At 50.2% G+C, this 21,086-nt stretch overlaps 1 protein-coding gene and 1 long non-coding RNA gene across 4 annotated transcripts in view; one reads left to right on the top strand and one right to left on the bottom strand.

The window, feature by feature from the left end:
* LOC125755805 (uncharacterized) overlaps window positions 1-10,620 on the bottom strand; it is a 55,956-nt gene extending 45,336 nt beyond the window's left edge. For all 3 annotated transcript variants that reach the window (XR_007413150.1, XR_007413151.1, XR_007413149.1), the window contains exon 1: window positions 9,780-10,620. This is a non-coding gene — a long non-coding RNA (uncharacterized LOC125755805). The remainder of the gene's footprint in view (window positions 1-9,779) is intronic.
* DACT2 (dishevelled binding antagonist of beta catenin 2) lies at window positions 8,898-19,420 on the top strand. The gene is made up of 4 exons (XM_025422786.3): window positions 8,898-9,194; window positions 14,561-14,693; window positions 15,878-16,120; window positions 17,021-19,420. Exons 1-4 carry the CDS (start codon window positions 8,931-8,933, stop codon window positions 18,640-18,642), a joined length of 2,262 nt encoding a protein of 753 aa, XP_025278571.1. The 5' UTR covers window positions 8,898-8,930; the 3' UTR covers window positions 18,643-19,420.
* Window positions 19,421-21,086: the final 1,666 nt, after the last annotated feature.

The following is a 21,086-nucleotide window of genomic DNA, read 5'->3' as shown; positions in this document are numbered from 1 at the left end:
ACGGTGCTCCCAGGGTCACTGCACACAACAGGACTCCAACACAGGAACCACATGGCCGTGGAGCCAAACAAAAGGAACCTCCAGCCTCTGAGCCGTAGACACACGCAAGTCCAACCAACGAGTCTCCTTGGTGGTGAAATAATGAGGCTCCAATCATTTTTTATGAGATTATTTTATAGGTAAAGAAAAATCTATCTGCTGATTGAGGCACTTAAGCATTACCTAATTGCATAATCCCCACTTGCCTTTGGCAAGAATATAATTATTAATTTAATACGGTTGGTTTGCATGCATAGAAGCCAGTGTGTATTTGCTACAGCTTCATTAATGTGTCATTCCCTTCAATCAAAATAAATAAGCTGTTACAGTCTTTATTGAGTCCTAGGTGAGGAGCATCTGTAACTGTCTTCACGTTGAAAATTTCCTTTGACTACTGTACAAAGGTGGTAGTATCATGGCTAGAGAGGCTTGAAGATAAAATTAAGCTGGTAGCTTTTATGTTATAAGTCAAGGAGAATCACTAAATTTTTTACATGTTTATTTGGTTACATGAGTAATGCTTCTAGAAAAATAAAAATGGGTGGCGTCCTCCTCTTGATTTCAGCTCAAGTCATGATCTCAGGGTTATGAGATGGAGCCCCGCATCTGGTTTCATAACCTCCCCGCCAATAAAAAATATATAAAATAAACTTAAAAAAACATATAAATAAAGAAAAGAGATGAAGTCACCCGTAATCCCTTTACTCAGATAGAACTACTTTTTGTAGTTCACATGGATAGCCTTTCACAGTCCCCTGTGTATGAAATACACACACATACACATTCCTGATGGAGCCACAGTTGTTTTATCATCTGCTGTTTTGTCTTAATAATATATCAAGAACACTTTTCCATGTTAATAATTTACTCACATTTATTGCACTGAACTTTACCCTCAGATTTGATAGTAAGTGATGAGCATCAGAACAGACATACAGGTCAGATGAAGGACTAGTTGCAGGTGTACAGGTGGCATTTAAAAGAGACAGCATTTCCATTCAGTGGAAAAGGGAAATTTGTTTAAGAAAAGCTGATGTGAGGGGTGCCTACGTGGTGTAGTCGGTTGAGTATCTGACTCTTGGTTTCAGCTCAGGTCATGGTCTCAAGGTTCTGGGATCGAGCTGTTCTGAGCACAGAGTCAGCTTGAGACTGTCTCCCTCTCCCTCTACTCTCCCCACCCCCTCTCTCTAAGCTAAATAAATAAATCTTTGAAAAAAGAAAGAAAGAAAAGGTAATGGGGTGGGAATAATTAACTAATTATATGGAGGAAATGTTAGAACCCTACATCACATCAGATGTAAGAATAAATTCCGGTGGATGAACAATATATATGTGATATCAGAATAATTTGCCAAGGGGCAACTGGGTGGCTCAGTTGGTTGAGCATCCAACTCTTGATTTTGGCTCAGGTCATGATCTCAGGGTCATGGGATCAAACTCTATGTTGAGTTTCACACTCAGAGACGAGCTTCTTGAGATCCTCCCCCGCCACCCCTCCCCTGCTTTCTCTAAAATAAATTAATAAATATTCTTTAAAAAAAAGAATAAAGTTTGCCAAAATAATGACTTCATGTTGAAATAAGAAAGAACTGAAGTAAGAGAATAATCACAAAAAACATTAAGAAAAAAAAAGAAGAACATATTCGGTCTGATATGCCAAGGATACCACAAAGTTGGAGGAAAACAATAGATTGAGGGGGAGAACATGTCCAACACATACGATAAATAACAGTCAAAACACACAAGAAGTTCCGGAAAACAGACAGGCGAAGATGCGAGCAAGCAGGCCCACTGGAAAACGTAAAAGCTCTTAACAAACACACAAAGAGAGGCACCTGGGTGGCTCAGTGGTTGAGCATCTGCTTTTGGCTCGGGTCTTGATCCTAGGGTCCTGGGATCAAGTCCCACATCTGGCTCCCCATAGAGGAGCTATGTCTATGTCTCTGCCTCTCTCTGTGTCTCTCATGAATAAATAAAATCTTAAGCACACACACACAGAAAGAGATGCTCACACTCACAAGGAATCACAATGTTGTTCACAGAATAAACACTGAGATACTTTATTTTTACCCTCAAAAGTAATTTTAAAATGAAGACATTCAGTATCAGCAATGATATAGGTTTGGAGATTGCACTAACACATTGCTGGTTATTGCTACGATCTTTCTGAAAAGAAAATCTTGCAGTGTTAAGATAAAAACATAGATGCTCTCAGATATCAGAAATTCCACTTCTAAGAACACAACCTATAGAAATAAAAGCGACAATAGCAAGGCCACATGTATGAGAATGCTTTCTGCAGTATTGCTATGGTAGGAAGAAATGAAACAACCAAATGTTCATCAACTGAAATATGATTGTGTCCATAGAGTGAAACATGGCTCATCTGTTAAGAGTTGGATACTGATGGAGCTATAGCGTAATGAGTGTAATGTAAGAACTGAAGGGATGAGATAGATGATGGGTAGATGGAGAGAGGAGAGAGAGAGAGAAAGCGATGGAGAGGTGGATAGACAGAGAAAGGTCACAGACAGATGATAAATGATAGATAAATGGATGGATGGATGGATGGATGGATGGATGGATGGATGGATAGATGGATAGATGAGTGGGTGTGTGGATGGATTGATGGATGGATGGATGGATGGATGGATGGATGGATGGATGGATTGGCAGACAGATGACAGATAGAGATGAAGTGATCAAGGTGGGAAGTGTCAGAAGTGGTCATGTTGGAAATTAATGCCCCTCAGTAGGATGCATGACAAGAGAACAGTATCACTTCTGTGATATTCTCATCTTGGATGCATAACCTGAACCAGGAGGAAACCTAAACAAAATGAAACCAAGGAGCATCCTACAAAATAACTGGTCCATAATCTTCAAAAGTGAAGTCATAAGTCAAGAACAGTTGAGCTCTTCTCCAGGCTGATAGAGACCAGCAGGATGGGACAAGTAAATGCATTAGTCTGGACAGGATTGTTCTGACCTGAAGGATGTTGATGGATAAATGGTGAAACCTGAACTGAATTTTAGATGGTGATTATGAAGCAACATCAATTTCCTGATTTTAATTATTAAACTTTGCATACTTAGGATAATCCCTTTTGTGTGTAGAAAACACACACTAAGGTATTAGGGGTGATAGGGCAACAGGTAATCAGTGCATTCTCAATGGTTCTGGGAAAACAGGAGAAAGTTCTTTATACTGTACATACAATTTTTTCATAAGCTTGAGACTGCAAAAATGTCATTTAAAGGCAAAAATTTCTGGTGGATTCTAACATAAAATAGTATGGAGCACATGTCTTCCTAATAAAACCAGATGAAAATGATAGTAAATCAATAATAATCTACAACTACAGCCATATGTAAATGAATGAAAATACCCATCTAGGGGTGCATGGTGGTGGTGCCACAAATACAGCCCTTTACATCTGACGTTGGGGTGTGCACAGCACCCCAGCCAGCTCTGCATTCTTTGACTCTACCATGAAACCAAACTCAACTACCATGTACACCTGCCTATTGTCTCACAGGTGAACAGTATCCATGAATCCTCAGCCACATGAGAGAAATCTACAATAGGAAAGAGAGAGCCAAAGGTAAACAAAAAAGCTGACACCATACAAGACAGAGGTAATTTAAAACAAAACAGAAAATTAATCTCCATAGATTCAAGAAGTTACAGTATTCACAAAATTAAAAAATGGTATGACATAAAAATGATCCTGAGAATAAGATCCATCTATTTTTAAAATTTAATGGGTATATATCTTTACAGTGCACTACATAAGCACTAATAGTTTAGACAATGTGATTAAGAAGAGATGATAAAAGGATAAAACTCAAAAGCTCTCCTTCTTCTCATTCTGTGTCCTTATGTAACAAAATCCGGAGGCTGGTAATTATGTAGTGAACAATAACAGGTAGCAGCAGATTTGCTGGTTGGGAATCGAGGCTTTGGCTCGGGAGACTGGATTCCTGACATGCACACCCAGGTTCTGACTGGTTCTCCAAGGCCCAGGAAATGGCATTCACTGTAGGTGTCAACAAAGAAAGATAAAGTTCAAAAATGGACAAGGATTCCAAGTTCATGGAATACAAAGGACAGGATCATGAAACAGGAATGAGGTAAAGGATGGGAAAGCCGGAAAAATTACTGACAGTTTGCGAGGGAGTCTGGGGCCTTGGTACAAATCCAATTCCCTGCTGGGGACCCCAAAAATGTTCCTTGGGCTCAAACTCCTTCTCAGGGGCACTTGTGATAGAGGATACCACTTTGATTCTGTGTGTGAGAGAGAGAGAGAGAGAAAGAGCAGAGCCTACCACTGTCACAATTTAACAATGAGTAACGAGGAGAGTGAAAACTAGACCCCTTTCCATCTACGGCAATAAGGACAGGACACGATAGCAAAAGAAATAAGTACAGGATCACTAAAATGCCTTCTATTTCTCTCATTCAAGGACAACCTGAGATTCCATGCACGAGTCTTCCTCTCTAAAGCCATTCCACACAAGAGCTGTCCTCATACTCCTCTGCACAAAGTTCCAAGTACAGATGTAGCCCAAGCAGGCAAGGTGAACCCACAAGCCATTCAAAATGATGCACACTATCTAAGGAGGGGCAGGCCCCAATGTTTTCCTAATAACAAGTTCTTGCCCACCACAGACAAGGTCTGAGCAAGGCCAGATGGGTGAAGGAGAGGTCATGAGTGAAGAATCCATTTCAAGAAATTAGAAAAAGTAACCTAGTAAATTATACCCAGGGTAAATAGACTGAAGCAAATAATGAGGAAGATAGACTGATGGATGAGAAAGCAAACAAAAAAACAGAGAGGATCACCGAAGTCAGAAGATGGTATTTTTTTTTCTTTATTTTTTTGTATATATTTTTTTTAATGAAGTTCAATTTGCCAACATATAGCATAACACCCAGTGAAAAGATGGTATTTTGAAAAAACTGATAAAATTGCTAAAGCATCACTAAAGTTGATCGGGCGGGCGGGGAGGGGGAGCGGAGAAGAGAAAGTACAAATAACTAAATGACAGAAAAAAAGCTGGACAGGGAGCACACATCACTAAAGATTCAATAAATATTTGTAGACAATATTATTGGACACTTATGTCAACATAGTTGAAAACATGGACACAATGAGAAGAAAATTATAACAATCATCTGCAACAAACTGACACAAGAAGAAACAGAAAGTCTGAGTAATTACATGGACTGAGTAATTCAAGGACTTTGGTTCATAATTTAAAACTTTTACACCAAAAAAAACCCCAAAAAACAAAAACCCCAGGCATAATGGCCTCATTAATGTTCTACCAAACATTTAAGAATGAAATTATCTTAATCTTACAAAAACCCTTACACTGAATATCAAAAAGGAATATTTTCACTCGGTCTGTGAGACCAGCATAGCATTGATTCTGAAAACCTGCGAAAAAAATTTACAGGAAAGAAGGATGGGCTGACCTCACTCATGAAAACAGATGCAGAACTCTAAAGCAAAATACTATCAGACTAAATCCAGCAACATATAAATGAGGAAAATACCTCATGACCAAGTTGATTCATCCCGAAATCCAAAGTTAGCTTTACATTTGTAAATCAATTAACCTGACTCATATTAATAGGAAAAAAATGAAATAATATAATCACTAAAATAGTAGAAAACACAGTTGGTAAAATTCAATATCCATTCTAGGAATGGAAGACAATTTCCTTAAATCTGATAAACACTACTACAAAACATAGAACAAACATCGTTTTCAGTGGTGAAATGTAGAAAACCTTCCCACAACCCTTGGAAATGATACATGGATGCTTGACATAATCACTATTTTGACATTATACTGAGGTCCTAGCCACTGCAATAAAGCCAAATAAATAGATAATAGATAGATAGATAGATAGATAGATAGATAGATAGATAGATAGAGATAGATAGATGGTATAGTGGTATAGGATGGAAAAGAAAAAAATGCAAAACCTCCATTAGTCAGAGATGATATAGAAAAAATCTTTTAAAATCTACAGATAAGGGATCCCTGGGTGGCGCAGCGGTTTGGCGCCTGCCTTTGGCCCAGGGCGCGATCCTGGAGACCCGGGATCGAATCCCACATCAGGCTCCTGGTGCATGGAGCCTGCTTCTCCCTCTGCCTATGTCTCTGCCTCTCTCTCTCTCTCTCTCTGTGACTATCATAAATAAATAAAAATTAAAAAAATCTACAGATAAATTATTCAATTGATAAATGAGTTTAACAAAGTTATTAAATACCTTCCCAGTATTTCCGTATGTCATCAACAAAAATAAAGAAAAATTTTAAAGGTAACATTGACAATACTATCAGAAAAAAAGAAAAACACTAAGAAAGGAGGGATAAACCTAGTGAAAAATGTACAAGACCTCTACACACAAAAATTATAAAATAATATTTAGAGACACGGAAGAAAATCTTTATAGATGATGGGGTATTCCATGTCCATGGATTAGGATAAATATTATAAAGATATCATTTCTCTACAGATTCAGCTATAGAGTTAATGTGATCCCCATCAAAATACCAATAGCCTTTTTGTAGAAATCTACCGGCTGATTCTAAAATTTATATAATGGGGATCCCTGGGTGGCGCAGCAGTTTAGCGCCTGCCTTTGGCCCAGGGCGCGATCCTGGAGACCCGGGATCAAGTCCCACGTTGGGCTCCCAGTGCATGGAGCCTGCTTCTCCCTCTGCCTGTGTCTCTGCCTCTCTCTCTGTGTGACTATCATTAATAAATTTAAAATAAATTTAAAAAATAAAATAAAAATTAAAAAATAAAATAAAATTTATATAATGCTGTCAAGTGCCAAGAATACTCAAGGCACCCTTGAACAACAGGGTGGGGGAATCATACTTTACTGGGTATCACCACATTATAAAAAGCCACAATAATTAGGACAAGTGCCAGGATAGGCAAACTAATGAAATAGAAAAGGGAGCCCAGAACAGACCTACATATATTTACAAAAACTGTGGTACTGCATAACAGTTCAAAAAGGACTATTTTTTTCCAATAAATACTGCACTAGGATATGTATTCAAGAAAAAATAGTGATCCCCCTACATCATACAATACATAAAAATCATTGTCGGTGGACTGTAGATCTAAACGAAAAAAAAAGTGAGATAATACAGTTTAGAGAAGCAGCATTAAATAATATCTTGAAGAGTTTAGGTGAGCAAAAATTTCTTTAAAATGACACAGAATCAATTATAAATAAGAATACAGAAAAATGAGGAGTTTCTGTTCTCCAAAAGACACCAATAAGTGAGTCCACAGATGAGAAGAAGACAGATAACCGAACAAGTCTCATATCCAGTCTAACCCTCTCTCTACCTCTCTCTTCAGAAGAAAATGAAAGGGAAGAATCATAAATTGGTTCCAGCCTAATGCTGTTTCTCCAGCAGGAGGGGAGGGAGCAGGGTTTGGGGTAACTGGGTAATGGGCATGAAAGAGGGCATGTGATGGGATGAGCACTGTGTGTTTTTTTTTTAATTTTTATTTATTTATTCATGAGAGACAGAGAGAGAGAGAGAGAGAAAGAGAGGCAGAGACACAGACAGAGGGAGAAGCAGGCTCCATGCAGGGAGCCCAACGTGGGACTTGATCCCGGGTCTCCAGGATCAAGCCCTGGGCTGAAGTGGTGCTAAACCGCTGAGCCACCGGGGCTGCCCAGCACTGGGTGTTATATGCAACTGATGAGTCCCTAAATTCTACTTCTGAAACTAATATAAATGAATAAATGAATAAATGAATAAATAAATAAATAAATAAATAAATAAATAAATAAATAAAAAGTCTAGCAGTCCTTCCAAAGATCTAACACAGTAGTTACCTACTCTGAGGTCTACACGCAAGGGACGTGAAAATATCCCGCCAGCTAAAAGCACACAAATCTGTCCCTAGCAGATTATTCACAGCAGCCAAAAAGTGGAGACACCCCAAATCTCCACCAATTAATGAATGGATAAATATAAGTGGTCTGTGCACACAGTGCAATATTATCTACCAACAGAAAGGAATGAAGGACCCAGGGGCTCTACAACATGGGGCAACCTTGGGAACACAGAGCTAGAGAATAGGGCGGGTCACAGAGGACCCCGTAGGGTGTGATGCTAGTTATAGGGAATGTCCATAACAGGGGCCCTAGTGGTTCCTAAGGACAAGGGTGCAGGGGTGGTGGTGTGGGGGGGAATGGAGGGTGAGGCTAATGGGTAGATGGTTTCTTTCTGGAGTGGTGAAAATGTTCTAAAAGTGATCGCACTGACAGTTGTGAATAGAAGCAGAACCACTGAACTGTCCGCTTCAAATAGGCGCATCGTCGTGATCCTTGCATCTCAGTGAAGCTATTATTACGTAAATACATACACACGTATGCATTCGTATCTGAGGATTCCTACTGCAGATATACATTAGGAAAGGGGATAATATGTTTTTCAAATCCATAAGGAGCTTAAAATGGTAACAAGGTCCTTACAATGTGGCACCGTCCCAAGAATTCATCTTAAGTTTTGTTTTTTTTAAGCCTTCAACCACCTCTGAGCGCCTTGGTTCCCCTCGCGGCCCCTCCCGGCTCCCCGCTGGGGTCCTCCTGGGCCCTCCCCTGCAGACTCGCCCCGGGCAGGGGTCCCCGGCCCCCAGGGGCGCGCCGACGGGGCGGGCCGGGGCGGCCGCTGTGACCTCGGGGCGTGTGCAAACGCCGCCCTCGGCGGCCACCGATAGGTCCCACCCCACCTTGGCGACCTGCGGGGCGGGGGCGGGGACAGGCGGCGCAGGAGGCCGCGCGCGCGGCCGGGAGGCTGGGAGGAGGCTCCGGGAGGCCGGGGAGGCCCGGCGCGGGATGTGGGCGCAGGGCGGCCCTCCGGGGCCCGCGGGCTGGGACCGCCGCAGGGTGGGCGCCCGGCTGCGCGCGGCGCTCGCGGGGCTGCACGAGCTGCAGGGGCTGCGCGCCACTCAGCAGGCGCGCGTGCGGGGCGCCCTGGCCCTGCAGCCCCCGCCCGGCCCCGCCGCCCCCCGCGGCCCCGCGCGCCCCGAGCACCCACGCGGGCCCCGCGCGCACGAGTTGCGGCTGGAGGCGGCGCTGGCGGCGCTGCAGGAGCAGCTGGTAAGGAGCGCGGGGCGCGGGGGGCGCGCGGGGCGGCGGGGCGGCGGGGGCGCACGGGGCGTCCTGGCGCGCTGGGGCCCTGCCCCCCGGCAGACTGTCCCACCGATTCTGGGGCACCCTCTGGGATTTCGGGGGCTGCAGCTCGGTTCCCGGGAGCCGGCCAGGAGGCCGGAGCATAGGGAAAGGCGCCCTGGGGCTGCACCCCTCCGCCGCCTCCTTCCCCCCTCCCCCCGCGCAGACGGATTTGGGGAGCATTCCTGTTGGACTTCCGGTGCCTTTGGTATAAGAACGCACTAGTGGGCTTCTCCTGGTGGGGGGCTCCTTGGGATCCTGCGGTCACACCCCGGGTAGCAGGTGTCCCCGCTGCCAGGTTCAGACACAGCACAGGCCGCGTGTGGGGCGCACCCGCATCCTCCCCACACTGTGCTGGGGTTCAGTGTTGCCCTGGCCTTGGAACAAAACCTTGCGTTCAGCGGGTATCCCGTGAAAGCTTCTTTGACTTTAAATTGTAACCTGACCTGGAAAGTGAGGCGTGTCCTGAATCCCAGACACAGTAGAACCAGGACCCTCTCAGGGCTGCTTTACCTTTGTGTCTTCTTCTGGCTCCCCGGCCTCCTCCAAATGCCAGCTCCTAGTTAGAGGACCGAGGGCGCTCCATGGTGGCTCCTCCGCCTCTTCATCTGCTGTAGGCTTGTACCTCGCCTGTTGGAAATAGCTCAGAAAGAGTTTTTCCAGGACTGCAGTATTTTTTAAAGGAAAAAAAAATAGGCTGTACAGAAAGATTCCTATGTGCTGGAGTTAATTCTAGCACTCTAAGCAGAATTTTTTTAAATTTAGAAATTCAAATCTGTTCTGTTTAAAAGCTGCTGTCTTAACAAAGCAGCCAGGATGGATCTGCAGCCTCAAGCTCAGCTCAGCTTAGTCAGGTTACAGATTTGTTAAGTGTTTCTAGATTACAGAATCTAGAAGTCCAGCGTCTTGAGATGCCTCCCAGGACTCCAGTCATCTTCCCCAAAGTGCAAAAAACAGGGGCAGATGGAAAAGAACCTGGGCCTTGACTGTGCAGCCTCCCCTCTGTGATTGAGCTGCTGCCACACAGAGGGCAGGAACGTGCTTTCGAGGGGAATCATCACTCGTGTTTTACCCGGCCTGAGGGGTCTGTCCTGGTTACTTGCACAGTACACCACCGCCTGCAAAGATGTGTGGCTCCCGTGAAAGAGCAGGGAGCTGGGCAGCCAGGTGACCCAGCGGTTTAGCACGGTCTTCAGCCCAGGGCCTGATCCTGGAGACCCGGGATCTAGTCCCATGTCGGGCTCCCTGCATGGAGCCTGCTTCTCCCTCTGCCTGTGTCTCTGTCTCTCTCTCTGTGTCTCTGTGTGTCTCATGAATAAATAAATAAAAATCTAAAAAAAAAAAAAAAAAAAAAAGAGAGCAGGGAGCTGCTGAGATGCTGCCCTGAAGTGCTCGTCAGAGGGGAAGGAGCACAGCTGATGATTAACTTGACTTAAGTAATACACAAATCAGACTTGCGAGTTGTCAGCCTCTAATTACAAGTAGCCTTTGGAAGAGATCAAACAGGTTTTTTTGTTTAATTTTTTTTTTAATGTGGGGACCAGAAAGAACACGCACACTTTGTCTTCAAACTTTGTTCTTGGCATGGATTATGTGATCAAAAGAGAAGAATAATTGAATTTGTGTGACATCAGCTAGGGCTTAACACTTCCACATTTTTCTTGCAGGGAAAAAAATAGGAGTAATACTAGTTCCATGATGAGGAGTATAATCAAAGGCCTTTCACCCGCAGCACAGCCGCGGACCTCACAGCGGCCCGCTAACTCGGGGCCCCTCCCGCGCCCACGCTGGCGTGGACGGAGCGGCACCGTTCAGGTGCGAGGACAGGAAGGACTTCTATCTGCCCCTCGGAGGCTTTGCCCTGCAGGGGTTCCCCAGTGGGAATGAGCTTGAGCCTTTCTGGGGATTTGAGCTGCGATTAGGACCTTAGCAGATGAGCAGGTGAACACTTATCAAAACGGGCCACACCCAGAGTCACAAAGGAGCATGCAGTAGGTGCTCAGTAAGTATTTGGTGAGCAAATAAAGGAGCGACTTGTGTTGCTCCAACAGAAGAGAACATTTACTGTCTCCCTGTTCTAGACTTCTGAGCTAATGATGCCCCCGGGACCTCTGAGCAGAGCAGCTGCTCCCCTCTGGCCAGTCCTGAGCTTCCGGGGGTTGTATCTTCCGGAAGGTTTGGCATTTCCTGAGCAGCTGCCGTCCCATTTCCTAGGAGTCCAGTGCCGGGTGGACCCTGACGTGGTCGCCTGGGGTGCTCCACCTCCCAGCAGGAGGCGCTGCGGGGTCAGTGGGAGAGGTGCCTTTAGGTGCAAGTGAAGAAAGGTTCTGGGGACCCCGCAGGGAAAGCTCATCCTGAAGAATTTCCCAGGAGTTGACTCTGCTGGTTGTGACTTGTCCTCAGGCCGGCAGCGTGCAAGAAGTCCTTTTCACTGGCAGATTCTGGCACTAACTCCTGCAAGGACAGGCTGCCTCTGCAGCTGCAAACGCGATGTCTGGTGTGTTCCCTGAGTGGCTACACTTGCTTCGGGGACTCAGGGCAAGGGAACCTGCTCAAGATCCCCATGAAGGCAGGGCATCGGCGGGAACTGAGTTGCGTCTCCGTCTGTCGCCAGGCTGAGTGGTGCCCCCACGACCCCCTTTCCAGCCAGGCAGTAACGTGTCCCCGCCTGCCCGCAGGGGGAGCGCCCCGGGATTCACCTGGGTGATGTTTCCTCTGCATGCTCTCAGCCTTTGAGGAAGGAGAAAAAGTAAATAGACGCCACGTGTGTATCATGAACTTGAGGGCATTTTTCATCTTTGTCCTTTGAATCTGCCGTAAAGGCTTGAGGAGCCCAGACTCCTGGGTCGCAGTTGGAAGCCAAAGACAAACAAGCAGAGTACAGGTGTACACGCAGTACACCTTCCAGGGGAAGGGATAAGCTCAGTATTTGTTTTTAGTGGCATTCAGGCTTCTTGCCTTCAGAAAACACCTTTGCGTACTGTGGGAGGCTTGTCAAGATGCAGGTTCCCAGGTGTGGCTGGGATCCCGGGACTCTGCACTTACACTCAGGGAGGAACCTGAGGAACCGCAGGTGTGCTCTCCCTGCCCCCAGGGCCCCTTACACGGGTTCGCTGCCCTGATGGTGAGCCTGGATGCCGGAGACTGAGGTGGGGAGGAGGGGGCCGCTCTGATGGGGATCCATGTGGCTACCACAGTCCTGCTCACCCAGCGCAAGGGGATTTTTCACATTTCCTCTGCAGAAATACATGCAGAGAGACACTCTGTGGCTGGGTTGCAGTGGATTCTACTCTGTCCTGGCCACAGAAGGCGCTTACGACTGTTGGCACACAGTTAGATGCCAAGAAGGAGTTCATGAAAAGCAGAGTCGTAAAAACCCCAAGTAAGGGACCAAGGAAGGGTAAACTCTGGATGGGGAAGCCCTGTGGACGGGCAGGTGGGTCCTGAGGATGCAGCAAATCATCTGTGAACACTCGAGAGCCTGTGTGCCTGTGGCCTCTGGACATGAATCAGAAACCACCCACTGAAGGCCTGGCTGGCCAGACATTAACACAAAGCAATTAATCTCAGCACAAAGGCACAGAGATGACTTTGGGGGCGGGGAGGGGTTCAGAGGGAGGAAGGAAGCCAACTGGATGGCATCCTAGGTGCCGTCCTCCTCCAGGAGGTCGAGAGCATACTGATTTGGAAGAGAAGAGGTCAGACTGATGTTCGAAAGCATCGAAGAGGGACTGACTTGCCGGGGAAACGTGGCCTGACTTTATGGCAGGAGAAGAGTCATGTGCAGCAAAAATACACCCTGGCCCCTTTGCCTGAATCTAGTGTTCCTCACCTGGGTGGGGGGTCACTGGCCGGAAGCCTGTCTTTGCAAACCCCCTGACTCCCTCTGCTACTGCTGTTTACCTGGGCAACATTTTCCTTTGTAAAAATAGTCAAAGCTAGAAGCCAGGATGCTTAGGCTGGACTGGATGGTTCTGGGATTATAAGGTTTTTATTAAATTCAGGACTGGTTGCTGCCATGATATGTTTATGGACAGTCTTAGGGCTGCAAGACGCTGTTGCTGCAAAACTTGGAGCTTGCTCTGAGAGCCCTGGACTGGGCCCTGGAGCAAAGGGCTGCGGGCATGGTGGCCTGGCATGTGCCCTGGGCTCCTCACCCACCGACCCTCGCCTGGGCTGGTGTCCCAACACTGTGCCCACATGATTCCCTCGTAAGAATCGGAAATGACTGCCACCTGCTTCCCTCTTGGGCTGCGTTCTCCTAGTAGCAAAGAGGAATCCCCCCAGAGCCCCAAATTATGGAGCTCTGGAGAATTCTTCACTTTCTGTGTAAAAATTCGAAACACAATCATTTTCTTAAACAGGGGAAACTACATAATTGCATTTATTCATTGTTTGCCTTAAACTCAACTGTTGATAAAAATAAGAAGTTTATGCAACAGACCTTGAAAAGAGGGTGTTGCTTTATGATCGAAAAAAGGAATTCAGCATTTATTAAGCTCGTCAGTGCTCGTCATTCTACATATTTATTATTTATGTGTGGGAACGTGTGTGGATATGTACTATGAGCATTAACCACATACACACATTGTATGTGTGTAATTACTCACACGCATGTGTTTGGCCAGTGCTCAGAAGAACCCATTTATGGCTGAACCCAGAGAGGATAGAGCCTCTGAGGGGGAGCTAAGGTGAGAACCTCTAACCAAGAAGATTCCCAGGCAGATTCTGAGCCTCACTGAGTGCCCCATCCCCAAGGGCTCCACAGAACCTGTGAGAGGCACCTGTAATATGGGGGGGAGGGGGTGTATGCAGAAAGGGCCCGTTTTCTCTCCTGGCACTTTCGTGTCCCCTTGATAAGTTTGGAGCTCACCCATGGTCTGCTGAGTGAAAGAATAGGGCACACGAGCGTGGGAAAGTCGGTTCTCACATAAAACTCAGAACAACAGCTGAACCCGTCATCTGTGCCATGTGCCAGGGTAGGTGCTGCCTTGGGTCCCGATGTCATGCTCATGGTCTGCATCAGTCTTCTTATGAAGAAATACCTAGCTGAGGATTGCTGAGTTTTTAAGAGTCAGTGACTGGAGACGGAAACCCTGTTGGGGGTAGGGATTGGTGGCTCTTTGCTCTGGTGACGAGAGAGCCGGGGAGTTGGTTCCGGGGAGCGGTCAGGATGAGGCGCAGGAGCCCAGGATTTGGGGAGTCTAAATCATATGCCCAGGGCAAAGGTCCCATGGGGCACCGAGCTTGCCTTCCACAAACTCAGTTTTATTTCTCATGCTCTCCCTTCCTAGAACCGTTTGCGGCGCCAGGACGTCGGCCTAAAAACCCACTTGGAGCAGCTGGACCGACAGATCAGTGAGCTCCAGCTGGACGTGCGCCGACCATGCAGCGAGCTTGCTGACAGCGACAGCAGGCCCAGCTCAGGTAGCCCGAGCTCCGAGGTGGAAGCCGCCCCTTCCTGGCAGCCCTCCCGGGGTCCCCGCACCTCCAGGGCCCGCGCTCTGAGGCCCGCTGCCCGCCTGGAGCACCTGACCCCCAAAGGGCTGAGAATGCACCAGTTCATCCCTCTACCCAAATGTGCTTTGGAGAAAAAGGGGAGAGTGCACGTGCGTGTGCTCATGGAGAGATGTTTTAATGGGACAGGTCCTGCTGTTGATAACAGAAGCCTCCTGAGGGTCTCACCTGTGCCGGGCCTGAGACAGACCCTGGGCTCTGTTGAGGTCAGATCAACAGGGAGGTTGTGAAGAACTGTTTCATGAGGCAGCAGAGGTGTTTTTCTGAGCCTGCAGGTTTATCCCATCTCAAATCTGTATGATTTGTCAGACAAGGCGATAAGGACACCGTCCCCTTGCCTGCTGCCCTGTGTCTCTCACTTTAAAGCTGCAAGGAGGGATCCCTGGGTGGCTCAGCAGTTTAGCACCACCTTCAGCCCAGGGCATGATCCTGGAGTCCCGGGATCGAGTCCCATGTCAGGCTCCCTGCATGGAGACTGCTTCTCCCTCTGCCTGTGTCTCTGCCTCTCTCTATCTCTCTGTGTCTCTCATGAATAAATAAATAGAATCTTAAAAAAAAAAAAAAAAGCTATAAAGAGATGGTCACGGAGCCATTCTGACATGCCTGGTTCAGGCCACATGGTCCCTTCTGGCCCCACGCTGGATCGCATGGCCAACCCCAGAGACCGCATACAGCATTGCTGCTGTTTCTTCTAACGTTTTTTTAATTTGAAAAACCACGACCTGGTCTGGATGTGCACTGTGTGTGGCAGGTCCCAGCTAGAGGGCCCCCAGTGTGCTGTCTTCTTCCGATTGCCACTTGGGACGAGGAGTGGGTGGTGAAGGATGCCAGAGGCCTGCCCTGGGGCTAGAAGCCAGGTCACGTAGGGGAAGGAAAGCTGCTTGCCAAAGACAGGGGTCAGTGGGTGATGGGGCCCAGGTGAAGGGGGCTCCCATTGACCCTGTTGATGGGGCAGCAGTGGACAGTAATGCGGAGCCCCTGGCCACCTTCTCCAGTGCCACCCTTGATGAGATCCTGAGCCGCACCCCCAGCACAGGGCAGGAGAGGGGCCACTGCCCAGAGGTGCACTGACTGCTGCTCTTCGCCCTGTCCAGGCTTCTACGAGCTGAGTGATGGTGGCTCCTGCTCCCTCTCTGCCTCCTGCACGTCTGTGTGTAGTGACCGCATGTACTCCTCCTTGGGCACTCTGCTGCCAGCTGACCCCATGGCCAGCCCCGATGCGGGGGACTGCCGACCCCGCTCAGCCGACGAGACCACCGTGCACACAGTCCCCCTGCCCACATGGGGACCCCAGGCCACCGAGGAAGGCCTATCCCGGCCCAGGCCGGTGTCTACAGGTAAAGGAGAGCCAGGGAGGGGAGGGCAGATCCCATTCAAGGTGGTGGGGGCAGCTGGGGATGGCTGTTGCACCACTGAGCACAAAGCAAGGAAGCCCCCGTGTACATTTGGGGCTGGTGCTAATCCCACAGGTACTACAAATTACCTATAGGCTTTTTTTTTTTTTTTTTGGATTTTTGGATAGAGACAGGAATCAAATGCCCACTTCTGTCCATTATAGCAAGACTGCTGTGATAAAAAGCATTTTTTTCTTACTTTTTAAGTGAACATCTGAAAGTTATTTTAAAAATCCTTCTAGAACCCTTACACGACCTGACTGGCATCTGTCTGTGACTGGAATGGGCTCAGTAGCCAGAGCGCCCCGGAGAGAGTTCATTTCACACGTGGGTCCTTCTCAGGGGCTCAGAAAAGAACCTCTGTTTTTCTTTAGTCTGTCGCAAAAGGAAACGACCTCATCTTTGGACAGATTAGCTTTCTAGTACAAGACCTGGCTTAGTGCTGTCTGTCCTGGTGAATATTCCCATGACTTCCCGTCTGCGATGCCTTCAGGGGTCTGTCCAGAACCCACCGTGGGGTCACAGATACCTGCCTCTCTGGGCATCTCCAAACCTGGGGTGAATGAAGGCCTGGGAATGGTAGATTCTGAGTCCGACATCGCCTCATAGGCTGTGGCAGAGAGGGCACAGCCCGGACCGGGTGATGGCGTTAGGTGTGAGCCAGCCCTATCTGTGCTGCTCGTGACCTGGCATCAGAGTGCACGGCATGCTGCCCTCCCCTTGCCAGGCCTTTTGCCCAGGCCTGCACAGGGCACTTCAGGGTTATGGTGCTGCATGGGATGTGACCCTAGGATCATACTAGGGTCCCCGATTTACCTGTTTGCTCATTTCTCTCATTCCCAGGTGATCTTGAAAGAGTCCTACCACCTGAGGTGGTGTTCCAGAAAGCCAGCGCAGACCCCAAGTCCACATCTTTTCTCTACCAGGGGATGGACCTCCCAGTGCATGTGCTGGATCCCAAGTACCAGCGTGACCTGGTGTCCAAGGGTGGCAGGGAGGTATACCCATATCCCAGCCCCCTGCATGCTGTGGCTCTTCAGAGCCCTCTCTTTTCTCTACACAAGGAGGCCCTGCAGAGTAATGGCCACTCTCCCCGGAGGGAGCCTCTGCCCAGCCCTGCGGCCGCAGGCCCCAGCCAGACTGGACCTGTCCTTGAGGCTGGCCCAGCTGCAGCATATATAGACAAGCTGCTAAGGCTGCGGGGCCAAGGGACCCCCCCAAAGGGCGGTGTGGGTGAGCATGGACCCCCAAGATGTGAGGTGCCCCCATCCCTGCAGGTGCTTGGTGGCCAGAGAGCAGACAGTGAAGGTGGCCCAGAGAAGCTGGTGTGCACCCCAGGGAGAGCAGGGCCGGGTGGGATGGCCCAGAGGGTGGACACCAGCTGGGACAACCTCAGGCTTCGGGGACCTGCCATGCTCCTTGCAGCTGCCCCGCACCCCAGCAGCCTTCCAGAGGAGGGACCCAGTCCCTCAAGAGGCTGCATCCGTGGGGAGACCACGCTGGGTGCCCCTCAGCAGGGCCGTGGGCCAGCCCCCTCTCCCCGCCCCCAGACTCAGCAGCAGGCTCTCAGCTGCCAAGAGAGCACAGTCCTGTCACCTGCCGGGAAGGGGGGCAGGGCAAGCCCCACTCTGCCCCCAGGGCACTGTGCCCGCCCCCCATTTGCTGCCAGCGGACCTTCCCTCCTGGGGCTGAAAACAGGCCACCCCAAGATGAAGGCTACGAAGACCAAGAGAGGGGCCAGTGACAAGGTGCTGCGGTTTGGGGGGCAGCCTTCCCCCGAGGGGGCCCTCAGAGACCCCCTTTTGCCCCCAGAGTGGGGGGAGGGTCTCAGGAGGAGGCCCCCCCTGGCGGGGGCGACCCCCAGCCGGTCCTGCTCCGAGCCCAGACTCTACCCCGTGCCCCTCCTGGTGCCCCTGCTGGTGGCCCGACGGGAGAGTCGCCAGGCCCCCACCCAGGCCTTGTTCCCCGTGGAAGCCAGTGCTCTGGGCGCGGCGGGCGGGGAGGCGCGGAAGAAGCAGCGCAGGTGGCTGTCCTCCGTGGAGATCTCCGGCAGCCCGGGGCCCCACAGGCCGGCAGCGGGCAGGGCGGGCGGTCCCCGGCCCGTGTGCGCCCGCGCCCGGCCCAAGCTGCCCCGCCAGGACGCCCGGGTCAGGAGCGAGTCGGACGGCTCCGAGCCGTCGGCCGAGGGCGCCTCCCTGCCCCGCTCCACGGTGGCCGAGACCAGCGAGGACGGGGCCAGCGACCACACCGCCAGCCGCTTCGGGGACCGGGAGTCCAGCAGCAGTGACTCGGAGGGCGGCGCCTGGCCTGGGGCGTGTCCCCCGCAGCCCTGGAGGGCCCCGGGCGCCCGCAGGCCACCCCTGCCTCCGGTACCCAAACTGTGCCGCATCAAAGCCTCCAAAGCGCTGAGGAGAAAGATCCGAAGGTTCCAGCCGGCAGCGCTCAGGGTCATGACCATGGTGTGAGGCCCCCAGGAGGCTGCGCAAGGGACAGGGACCTCCTGAGGACCCACAGTGAGCGCGCGTGACCAGCACACACAGGCCCTCCCAGGACTAAGGACCGGGACCTACCTCGTTGGCCGTTTAGGACGTGTACGTGTGTCGTCTGGCCAACGTGGCTGATCTCTGAAGTCACAAAAGGGGACAGGCCCCAGAGAAGAGGCGACGGAGTGGGTCCCCGGGCTCACCCTGCGGCCTGCAGAGGCTCTGGGAGCATGTCCCCACCCCCGTGGATGCAGGGGAGACTGCAGAGCCAGCCCACCCGCTGCCTCTGTGGCAGCGTCTTCCCAGGGAGAGTCCCAGCCCGGTCCGCCTTGTGGTCCTCGTGGTCCCCTCCGGGCCCCATCTGCTCAGCTGGCACCGTGGTCACCCGCAGCCCTCCTAAACATTACTCCCAAAAGCATTCTCTTAGAGGGTGTTCTAGAAACCAGGGTGTGAGCCCTCCCCGTGAATCAACATGGATCATGCCATCATCTTCGTAAACCACCTCTCGGTGGTAGGTCAGCCAGGCCTGTGTCCCCACCCCGTGGGTGCCCTCATGTGTGGCAGGAACATGCATCTCTCACATGCGTGGCCCAAACTCTGGTTCCAACACAAGGAAACAGTGTAAAAGTGTTCGTGGAGGGGCGCCCGGTGGGCTCAGTCGGAGGAGCTCGTGACTCTTAGTGTCGGGGTCGTGAGTTCCAGCTCCAGCCCCGTGTTGGGTGTAGAGATGATTTCAAATAAAATCCTTTTTTTTTTTTAAGTGTTTTCGAAAAACTAGGCTTTTTTTGGTATTTATTTTTCAAAGAAACTGCCCCTTAACTTTTCAAAGATTTCTCAGGGAAGCTTCCTGCTGAGCATTGCAACATTTTTAATTCCTGAAGCAGCTTTATCTTGAATCCCTCCCAGCTGCCCCCCAAGTGCTTCCCTGGGCCCGGGGCCAAAAGAACGAGGTGGGGACATCTTCACTGTGGAGCCTGGGGGTGGCTGGAGACCTCGGCCCCACCCGGGGGCAAATGCACAGTCGGCCAGAACTTTGGAAGGAAAAACAGTAAGAAAACCAGCCAAAATATTTGCAGATCTATGGACATTCGTGTAACAAGCAACTGGTTTCAGGATACGGTTTAAAGAGCTGAACATTTAAAAAGAAAAAAAAACTGAACATTTTAAAAAGCGATCGACATTTTAGAACAAAGAGGGTCGGCCGGTCGGGGTGGTGGCTGAGGCGGTGATGGGGAGCAGGTCGCAGGGGCTGCGCCGTGTCCACCCCGAGGACGCAGGCATTTCAGAGGGGGGCATGAGGCATTCCCCGGGTCCCGGTGGAATTCCCACTTGTGCTTCACGGAATCTGCTTATGGACAGGAGGGTGGGGCTTCCTCAGCTTTTTAAAAACCGCATCTGTGGTTAAAGCATTCAAACCCACCCTTAACGGGTGGAAAGCTGTTGCACAGGAGGTTTCTGAGAACGGTCTAATTCTCAGCCCTGCGGTGCCCGTGATGGAAACTCGGGTTTTTCCAGGGCCCCGGGGCAGGCAGAGATCTGGAGACGTGGTTGGCCCCCTCCCTCCCTCCCTGAGAGTGGGGGGGGGGTGCAGTGGTGCCTGTGCAAGGGCACCCCCAGCACCCTGCTGGAGCAAGGCGGCAGTGGGCTTCCATCCATGAAGCACACTCCTGGCGTGGGTTGGAGCTTTGCACACATGAAGGGCATCAGATGCAGATTTCTCTCCCACCCTGTGTGGTCCCAGCGTCCTCATATTGTGGGACAGGACCTCCAGGCCGTGTCTCCCACCAGGACGCCTGGACTCAGCAGGGAAGGGACCCAGGGGCTATCAACCCAACACAGGAGGCAAAACTGAAGAGAACAGAGGCCTTTATTTGAGGCATCAGGGTGGCGACTTGGGGGGCTAGGGTCCACAAGCAACCCCCTCATAGGAGGAGAGCGAGGGGTCTTTATGAGAAAGCAGGCAGGGCTAATTCTGTGATTTCAATGACAAAGAGAGGAGAAAACGGATTTGTCACTGACCCTGGTCAGCGTGGTCTCTCCACCCCTGGCACCATCTCATCCACTGTCTCGTTGCGGTGGTTACTGGGCTCTGGGGCCCTAAGCAGGAGCCTCTGGTGCCAAAACCCCACGCTCTGCGGGGACCAGCCTCCCCTCCCTGACCCCTCGACCCAGTGCCCCCTGATGGGAACGCACCCCACTGGGTGGTCCTGGCTCACCCGTGCTCTACACGCCCCCCCGCACACCCCCCACATACACACCAGCTGTGCCAGGTGACCCACCAAACCAACCAAACCACAGAAATGATGCAGGCCCCAAACCACAAGCAGCGGCAGCCTCGGTGGCACAGGGGGTTCTCGTGATCAGTCACAGGTCCATGTGTCTCTGTCTCTCTGACTCTCCCTCTACGCGTCTCTCTCTCCCTCTGT

The sequence above is a fragment of the Canis lupus genome, chromosome 1, assembly GCF_003254725.2.
Source record: "Canis lupus dingo isolate Sandy chromosome 1, ASM325472v2, whole genome shotgun sequence".
In the NCBI taxonomy this organism is placed as follows: Eukaryota; Metazoa; Chordata; class Mammalia; order Carnivora; family Canidae; genus Canis; species Canis lupus.
Note: the sequence above shows the minus strand (reverse complement) of the source record. Positions and strands in the feature narration are given on the sequence as shown.

Coding starts and splice junctions, on each gene's coding strand:
- DACT2 (XM_025422786.3), top strand. CDS start 8,931: ATGTGGGCGCAGGGCGGCCCTCCGGGGCCCGCGGGCTGGGACCGCCGC. Junction 14,694..15,877: donor CGACAGCAGGCCCAGCTCAG/GTAGCCCGAGCT, acceptor CGCCCTGTCCAG/GCTTCTACGAGCTGAGTGAT. Junction 16,121..17,020: donor GCCCAGGCCGGTGTCTACAG/GTAAAGGAGAGC, acceptor TCTCATTCCCAG/GTGATCTTGAAAGAGTCCTA.